Source organism: Elephantulus edwardii, unplaced genomic scaffold, assembly GCF_000299155.1.
Source record: "Elephantulus edwardii isolate Elephantulus edwardi_28Jun2011 unplaced genomic scaffold, EleEdw1.0 scaffold00148, whole genome shotgun sequence".
Taxonomy (NCBI): domain Eukaryota; kingdom Metazoa; phylum Chordata; class Mammalia; order Macroscelidea; family Macroscelididae; genus Elephantulus; species Elephantulus edwardii.
Genome location: NW_006399898.1, coordinates 3,944,858 through 3,954,275, shown reverse-complemented (window position 1 = coordinate 3,954,275; position 9,418 = coordinate 3,944,858). Strand labels below are relative to the sequence as shown.

The window sequence follows — 9,418 nt, the reverse complement described above, 5'->3', positions numbered from 1 at the left end:
CCACTGCGCAGAAAGCAGACTTGGGCGGCTCCACTTGGTCGTGTCATCTTCATCTTTCATGCGCCTGTGCCCTCTTGGGCCTCGGTGCAGCCTGTTTCCTGATACCGCACTGTTTCGGAAATTGTTAAAAGGATGTTTTGGGAGCAGCTTCCTTGTCAGTGGCTTCAGTGTTCTTCTCTCTTGCCCTCAGTGCATCCCTGTCCACGTGGCTCCCTCTCCCACCTTCGTTCTTCAGGCCCTGGTGACCTCTTCTCAGTGAGGCCGCCTGCTTCGTCCTCTGAGAAGCCGCAGCGCCCACTGTCCCACCTGCCTCTCTTCCCACTGTGTGTTCTCTGAAGCATCCAGCCTTCGAACATAGGACATGTCTTGTTTGACTCTCTTGTTCCCTTGAGTACAGTGACTTGCCTTCTCCCGTGCTACGAGTTTCTTCTTGTTTTACTTTTTAGTTTTGAGTTGGTGGAAAGATGAGATTTCCACCCGACAATCCCTACACAGGTGGGCGCAGTTTACAGTGCAGGTTGCTTTCTGTTCAGCAGTGCGTGCACGCCGTGTCTCAGGATGTGCTCTGCGCCTCGTGGAGCACCAGTCTCCTCGTGGCCTCCGCCGGCGCTCCTTTCCCTTCGTGCTTTCCGCACCTCTCCTGCCTTCTGGCCTTGATCCTGGAGTAGTTGCGGCCCTTATGTTCTTGTGTGGGGAGTGTGCTCCTCCCCTGTTGGGCTCGAGGTTTCTGCCCGGCTAGCTCAGCGCTCTCTCCTCAGCACCTAGGACAGCGCCAGGCACAGCCTGCCCACCTTTGCGGATTTGCTATCTTTATGTGTTGGCTGAGTGACTGGAGGAACCGAGCCTTTGAAAGTTCGCACATGAGAGGTCTGGAAGTGATTCCACCAGAAGTAACACTCTCCTCATTCATTCCTTGTAGGGAGAAGTCATAAAGTGGTATGTGTTTCTGATATCCTTCTGGGGAGAGCAGATTGGCTACAAGGTTAAGAAGATCTGTGATTGGTAAGAGAAGGAACTTTCACATCCGTGACTTATTTTTACTCAGTAACCTCTAGTTGCACACCACTGAGTCAGTTCCGATTTGTAGTTACTCTTGAGGACAGGTCAGGACTGCTCCTTCAGGGCTCACCGGCTGACATTTGCCTGCCACATCGTTCTCCCACGGCCTAGCACTGAACCACTGGGCCACCAGGGTGCCTCTGTACCCTCGTCTTCATGATGTGTCACCCTGTACTAGAAAAGGAATAAGATGGGCAGATGGCTTACTGGGTTTCCTGCCATGATATCTCTGTTGTCATCCCAGGTTCTTAAAAACCTGATTGGTTGCCTTTTTTGCTGGTTTCCTTATTTAAATTCATTCAAAAGTAGGGGTCGTGTTAGTTAAGTTCCTGGATTTCATTTCTCCTCCTCTTGGGAATCCAGCCTGGTTGTGGAAGCTCTCAGCTGCTAGCGGAAAAGTCAGCATTTGAACCCACTCTGCCGAAGCCCTGGTGAAGGGCCGGGAAGATCGCGGCCTAGGCAGCCCTTTGGGGCGGTACTCTGCTGCCACATTGCTGGGTCAGAACCCACTCGACGCCTGATGATAAATAGGCCAGGCCGAGGCTGTGGGGCGTTCGTGAGGTTGGACCCATCAGGGGCAGAAACGGATCGGCCTGAGCGTTTGGTTAGTGGGGAGGCTGTCGCTGCTGACCGTCATCCCCATAACGCGGATAACGGCTGGCCTTCCCTTCAGGAGGAACCACATGCCGGTGCCGAATTGAGTTTCCTTCTGGTTTTCACAGCGGCCGCTTGGAGTGACCGCAGGCATGAGACCGAGCTTCCTCTGTCTTCCAGTTACCACTGCCACGTCTACCCATACCCCAACACGGCCGAGGAGCGCAGGGCAATCCAGGAGGGACTCAACACGCGCATCCAGGACCTCTACACTGTGAGTGGACCCCACCTGCTGCCCCTGGGCTGAGGCCCGGGACACCGGGGACCTGTTTATTTAGGATCTCTATAGACAGGGACGAGTGAGGCTCTGTTGACACCAGGGACCCATTTGTTTCATGTGTCTGTAGACGGGGATGATTTGGGTTTGTTGACACTGGGAACCCATTTGCTGCGTGTGTCTGTAGACGGGGATGATTTGGGTGGCGTTTTTGAGTGAAGTCAGAATATCCCTCTGCTCCGCCCTCGCCATGCATTTCACCTCAGCAGTCAGTTAACAAGAGGCAGCAATGGGACTTCAGAGCAAGATTTTCTGATTGTCTTTGGTGTGCTGGGTTGTCATTCTTGATCATGAAAGATATTTCAGCCCCATTTTAGGTGACAGGTATTATTATTTCTTTTTATTTTCTCTTATTTTTCTTTACTTTTCATACATATGAGACCCAGCAGTTGGGGCTAGGGTAACAGGTATAACATTTTTTGAGTATTTGCTATGTATTAGGACTATGTTAGGGGCTGGAGGATACAGAAGCAATGCGTATCTTAAATGTATTATTTGTCTTTTAAAATCTTTATTGCCATATGGGTGAGAGTTTACAGAGCACATTAGTTTTCCCTACATGAGTTTATACATGTTTGTTTTTTTTTAATTTTTGTGTGAGTGTACCGTCAAATCAGATCTGACTGGTACAGGAGGAGATTGTCCCTCCTTTTCCCGGCAGAGCATCTGGTGGATTCGAACCGTGTGCCTCTGGGATTGTAGTTGCAGCTCCTTGCCACTAGGCCACCAGAACTCTCCACATGTTTTGTTTTTTGACATTGATGGCCAAGTGGCAAATACCTGTCTTGTTTCCATGAGCAGTTCTGATCACCTCTGCGTTCTTGGTATTAAGTTACAGAAACAGGTCTAGACTCAGTTATGCAAAAGAGAATCAATCCACTGGGAGAACAGGATGGGTGGGTGCTGGGGGTTTGCAGAGCTCAGGGGGCCAGGTCAAGCTTGGGAGCAGACAAGAGGTGGAGGATGTCACTGCAGTGGGGGAGCACGGCCGTTGAGCCAGCATGGCGATGTCTCCTGGACGCCCCTGGGTCCCAGGACTAGAGAGTGGACGGACCAACCTGGTCACCCTGCCTGAGCGGGCTGCTTGGAGTGCGTGCTGTCTGCACAGCCCTCTGATAGCTGCTCTCAGTCCTGCCCCAGCGCCTCCCTCAGCAGGGGTCAGGCCGATGCAGGACGCTGGCCGGAGAGCAGCACACACTGTCCCTCAGCGGGACACTGCTGTTTCCTTTGGGCCACGGTCCAGATGTCATGGACACAGACACGGTTGCTCACGTGGGCTGCGTGACTGATGGACGCGGCTCGAAGCCCTGCTGCTTCCTCACGGACTTGCTCCCACATCCCGTGCGACAGCATCTGACTGTGGAGGAGGGGGAGCAGCTCCCAGAAGGCCACACCAGAGGGGTGGGGTGATGGGGGACAGGCTCGTTGAAGAACCCAGGGCTCTGGATGGACGCGATGCCCCCCATGCTGACCCCCGTGTCCTCCCCAGGTGCTCCACAGGACTGAGGATTACCTGAGGCAGGTGCTGTGCAAGGCCGCTGAGTCGGTGTACAGCCGCGTGGTCCAGGTGAAGAAGATGAAAGCCATCTACCACATGCTCAACATGTGCAGCTTCGATGTCACCAACAAGTGCCTCATCGCGGAAGTCTGGTGCCCCGAGGCCGACCTGCCAGAGCTGCGCCGGGCACTGGAGGACGGCTCGGTAGGTCAGCCTGGCCTCGCCCGCCAGGGCCAGCACGGCCGGGGGACTCGGGGGCACCTTGGAGGGGCACACGACTCAGGGTCCATGTCGACTCTTCAGAACAGAAACGGTGCATATTACTCAGGGGACAATCGGTTAAACACTTGGCCGCTAACCCGAAGGCTGGGTATTCAGACTCAGCAGAGACGCCTCAGAGGAAAGACCTGGCCCGCTAAGCGTGAGAAATCAGCGCCTGAGAACCCTGGAGGGCTGAGCTCTACCCGACACACGGGGCTGGGGCTGCCCGAGCCAGAGACAGACTGCCCTGTCCTTGAAGCTGCTTCTCTAACACATTCTTTATTTTAATATAAACTTTTTATTTTATACTTGGCTTACTTACAAAATTCATATATTGTTTTTCACAGGAGATATTTCCCACTTCCTTAACCCACCCCTCCCTCCACCCAACAAATTGTGTGACCCTATGATTAAGCCCCCCTCCCCCCCTTGGGTACTCACACCCGTTTACTAGTTATCTTTATATTTCTACAATAATGGTCTCACACAGTGTTTGTCCTTATGGGACTGAGTTGGTTCACTCAGTATAGTGCTCTTCAGTCCCTCCCAAGTTACGTAGTAATTAACGAAATCATTGCTCCTGTGTGCTGCATAGTATTCCATCGTGTGCATGTAACATAATTTCTCAGACCCATTGTGGTTGGACATTTGGGCTGTTTCCACGTTCTTGTGATGGTAAATAATGCTGCTATAAATGTTGGTGTACAAGTCTCTGTTTGTATCTCAGGTCTCAGTTTCTCGGGGTATATTCCAAGCAGTGAAATAGCTGGGTCATAATGGAATTTCTGTGTTCAGCTTTCTGAGGAAGCACCAAATTGCCTTCCAGAGTGGTGGTTCCATTTTACGTACCACCACCAATGTCTAAGAGTTCTATCTCTACATTCTCTCCAACATTTATTGTTTGCTGTCCTGTTAAACTTTGCCACTGCTACTGGAGTGAGATGGGATCTCATGTGGTTTTGATTTGCATTTCTCTTACTGCCAGTGATTTTGAACATTTCTTCATGTGTCTGTTGGCCATCCAAATGTCTTTCTCTGCGAAAAGTCTTTCCATGTCTTTTGCCCATTTAGTAATTGTTTTAATGGATTCTTTAGGGGGGACATGGGGCACAATGATGTCATTGTCCGTCTGCTGCCTTTACAATTGGAAGTTACTTTTCCCAGAAATAGTGTCTTTGGCCCGTGGAATTTCCCCTTGCACTTGCTTCTGCTGTGTTCTTTGGTCTTAAAGTGAAAACCCAATGCCAAAGAGCCTCTCTTTTCCTGGCGTGTCACATAATTTCTCTTACAATGGGATTCGCGCGATTTCCCCTTTTTTCTTTTTAAAGTTGTTTAATTTTGCTTCACTTTGTTTTTAGAGGTATGATGTGTTCCTTTAATACCTATTTTTCGATCTCCACCCCCCCCACCCCGAAATTTCTCCTGAGCCTAAACACTTTAGCAATTATTCTGTCCCCTTGTTTTGATTTTCTTATTCAGGGCTGCCTGCCATCTTTATTATCTGTGAAAGAATTTATTTAAAAAATTGTTAGTCAGAACCAACTCATAGCTGATCCTCCAGCAGGTTTTCAAAGACAGTAAATTACATAGGAGCTGTTATTGTATTTCTTGATTCTTTGTGGTTTCTCTTCTTTCTGATTTGTTAAAAATTTCCTATCTGTTCACCACCTTCTTTTTCTCTTAAGATATTTGAGTTTGTGTTTGAGTTTCTCCTAGAACTCTTCATTTCTGAAACCGTGTTTTTATTTCTCATTCCTTTCATACTGGGTTTGTTCTGGTTCTGTTTCGTTTTTGTTTGAGTAACTATTTATAGAGCAAATTAGGCGAGCTCTGGTGGCCTAGAGGCAAGAAGCTGCACTACAATCCCAGAGGTATGTAGTTCAAATCCACCAGATGCTCTGCTGAAGAAGGAGGGACAATCTCCTCCTGTACCAGTCAGATCCGATTTGATGGTACACTCATAAAAAGTAATAAAAATTAAAAAAAAAATTATAGAGCAAATTAATTTTTCATTCTACCAAAGACTGCCGTATCTTTTTTTCCATCAAGCAGCTGGTGAAGCTGAAGCGCCACCCTTTTGGTTACCAGCTGAGGAGTGTTTAAATACTGTGCCGTCCAGCCTCCTGCACCATTGAGGGAGAGTAGAGACTATGCACTGGGGTTTTTTAGAATCTCCTTATGTTGCATATGTGTGTTTTAATAAATAATATTGTACTGTGAAAATCTGCTTTTCTGGTAAGAACTTATTTGATTAAAAGTTTTAGGTGTTCAGTCCAATTTATTATTTAGAGGAATTGGAAACAGTGAAGGATACTATTACACATCTGAATCTTTGAATTTGTTACATTATTGGGATGAGTGCTGACAGGTGGCCAACCCAAACCAAACTCTGCCATTGATTGGTTCTGACTCGCAGCCACCCTGCGGGGCCCCGGAGAATGCTCGGAGGGTTCCCGAGACTCTGACCCTCCAGAAGCCGACTGCTGTGTCTTTCTCCTATGAGGTGGATGGTGGGTTTGAACTGATGACTTTTTAGTTTGTATCACAACACTTAACCCACTGTGTTGCCAGGACTCCTTGATACCTAGCAGTGACCAGTATTTGTTGAAAGAGTTCCTAGACAATAATTTTTCTCTCCCTTTTTTTCATGTGGAAGAGAGAGAGTGGAGCCACGATGCCCTCTTTCATGAACACAATCCCAACGAAAGAAACCCCGCCGACCCTCATCCGCACCAACAAGTTCACAGAGGGCTTCCAGAACATCGTGGATGCCTACGGAGTGGGCAGCTACCGGGAAGTGAACCCAGGTGGGCGGCGCGGGGCCAGCCTTTGCGTTTTCCCCTCTCCTGCTGTTTTTCTGGATATGAGGGTGCTCAGGAAAGCAGGCGCCCGTCAGTGGCCCTCTGTGTAGGCTGACGTACCCCATCTGCCCTCTGAGTTTGTCTCGAGGGAGAAGGTGGTCTTGTGGAGACGGCCAGCTCCGTGAGTGCTGCCAGCCGGCTGTGGACGAGCTCGCGGTGCATCAGAGCCTCTGACGCCCTCTTTCCCCCACAGCTCTCTTCACCATCATCACGTTCCCCTTCCTGTTTGCCGTGATGTTTGGAGACTTTGGTCATGGCTTCGTGATGTTCTTGTTTGCCCTCTTGTTGGTGTTAAATGAAGACCATCCCAGACTGAACCAATCTCAAGAGGTAAAAATGCCAGCACGCTGGCTGCCTCTGGGTGGGTGGCATTGCTGGTGGCTCTCTTCTTCTTTTTTTTTTTATTTTTATTTTTTTTTTTGGCTGTCTTCTTTTTACCCTGAGGGGAGGCGGTTCTTCAGTGTTAATGCTGGCAACAGCTGCTGTAACCTGACTGAGACGTGTAGTGTGTCATCTCCACAATGACAACGTCTACTCCCACCTCATGTTGTTTGTTCATTCCTCAGAGGATAGTTAAGAACACAACTGTGTGACCAGAGTGCACAGAGGAATTCTTCTCAAAAGAGGAGAAAGTGAAGAACAGAAATGCTATTTCTCTGGATCCACTGAGACCGAACTGAACTCCTAAAACTGTTGCCCTGAAGTAATCTTGCAAGCCTTAAACCAGAAGTATTCTCTGAAATTTTAAACCAAACGGTAGTTTAGCTTACTAAAAAATGTCTGCTGTGAGCGTTGTTCCTTTTGAAAGACCCGTCTGTGTGGGATCCGATTGACAAGTTATAAAACCCTTAGGGTCAGGGGAGCTCTGGTGGCCTAGTGGCAAGGAGCTGCAACTACAATCCCAGAGGCGCACGGTTTGAATCCACCAGATGCTCTGCCGGGGAAGGAGGGACAATCTCCTCCTGTACCAGTCAGATCTGATTTGACGGTACACGCACACAAAAATAATAAAATAAAAAAAAACCCCTTAGGGTCAAAAACCAAACAAACAAATAAAAAACCCCTTAGGGTCAGGGGGGCTGTGTCCCTGGGGGAAGAGCAGCTCGTGGGGGGGCGGGGGGGGTTGTAGACAAGGAAGAATGTGATTGGTGGTACAGAGACAGGCAGCTGAATGGGTGTATTTTGCTGTGTGCATCTTCAACAAAACTTGAGAACTGATTTCCATCCTGTGAATACTTTTCTTGTGATTCTCTGTGTTTTCCTTCTTAACAAGGTGAGTGTATTTTAATTGTTCAGAAAAGAGCAGTAATAAAAACACATTAGAAAATAAAGGCCAGGAGTTTCTTGTGGGCTGAGGGAGTAAGTAATGCTGACGGACGGAGCCCAGCTGTGTGGTTTGGTAGACGTGGTCGGCTGTCCCTGCTGTTAGGGACACACAGTCAGCTGTCCCAACGGTGCAGCATCGCCCCAGCTGGGAGATGCGATCGGCTGTCCCCACAGTGCGGCATCCAGCTGGGAAGATTCTATTGGCTGTCCTCATGGTGTGGCATCACCCCAGTTAGGGATATGTGATTGGCTGTCCTCATGGATGGTGTGGCATTGCCCAGCTAGCGAGACACAATCGGCTGTCCTCACAGTGTGGCATCCAGCTGGGAGATGCGATCGGCTGTACCCACAGTGCAGCATCCCCAGTTAGGGAGATGTGATTGGCTGTCCTCATGGTGTGGCATTGCCCAGCTAGCGAGACACAATCGGCTGTCCCCACAGTGCGCATCCAGTTAGGGACATGCGATCGGCTGTCCCATGGTGCAGCATGGCCCCAGCTGGTGAGACGCGGTCGGCTGTCCCCATGGTGCGGCATCACCCCAGCGGCTCCTTCCGTGATTTGGTGTCCCTTCCACTCTGAGGAGCTTTGCCCCTGGCTGGCTGCCGTTCAGCGAGGGGGAGCCTCCTCGCAGCGTGCTCCTCCAGGGCGGCTGCTGTGTGGCCTGAGGTGTGAGGACTCTGTAAGGGAGGACCACAACCTTAGATTCCCGGCACCTCTCCACTGAGAGTCCTTCAGTCCAGTTTTGGAAGTTTTGTGAATGCATCGTTTTTTGGTGTTTTTTTTAAAAAGACTACCCAAAACAGCAGCTTTTTATCATGATTTTTGTTAGTGTTTGCAGAGTGAATGAGTCTCCATTAAACATAATGCTTTGTTAGGTGACGTTAACTGCAGTCCTCCAAAGGTGGCGGCACTCTGCCTGCTTCCTGCCTGTGTTTCCATTCATTCTTTTTTTCTGTCCCTTCTGAGCTTTGTCCCTCAGCCAGTGCTGCCCTTAGATCTGGGGCAGTTAGGTCAAGGAGGTCAGTGCTTCCCTGATGTTAGTGTCACCATACACCATCTAGGCCTGTGGCCTGGCTGTGGTCTGACTATACCTGCCTGTGGCCTGGTTGTGGTCTGGCTGTGGCCAGTCTATGGTCTGACTGTAGCCTGTCTGTGGTCTGACTGTACCTGCCTGTGGCCTGGTTGTGGTCTGGCTGTGGTCTGGCTGTGGCCTGGCTGTGGCCTGGCTGTGGTCTGGCTGTGGCCAGTCTGTGACCTGGGTGTGGCCTGACTGTGGTCTGGCTATGGCCAGTCTGTGACCTGGCTGTGGTCTGGGTGTGGCCTGACTGTGGTCTGGCTATGGCCCGTCTGTGGCCTGGCTGTGGTCTGGCTGTGGCCAGTCTGTGACCTGGCTGTGGTCTGGGTGTGGCCTGACTGTGGTCTGGCTATGGCCAGTCTGTGGCCTGGCTGTGGTCTGGCTGTGGCCAGTCTGTGGCCTGGCT

General features: G+C 50.1%; 1 protein-coding gene across 1 annotated transcript in view; it reads left to right on the top strand.

Annotated features, from left to right (window-relative positions):
• ATP6V0A2 (ATPase, H+ transporting, lysosomal V0 subunit a2) overlaps positions 1-9,418 on the top strand; it is a 44,860-nt gene that overhangs the window by 24,869 nt on the left and 10,573 nt on the right. The window contains exons 7-11 of the mRNA XM_006894628.1: positions 920-1,002; positions 1,834-1,927; positions 3,480-3,692; positions 6,406-6,556; positions 6,804-6,940. Of these exons, the coding sequence (XP_006894690.1) occupies positions 920-1,002; positions 1,834-1,927; positions 3,480-3,692; positions 6,406-6,556; positions 6,804-6,940 (678 nt within the window). The remainder of the gene's footprint in view (positions 1-919; positions 1,003-1,833; positions 1,928-3,479; positions 3,693-6,405; positions 6,557-6,803; positions 6,941-9,418) is intronic.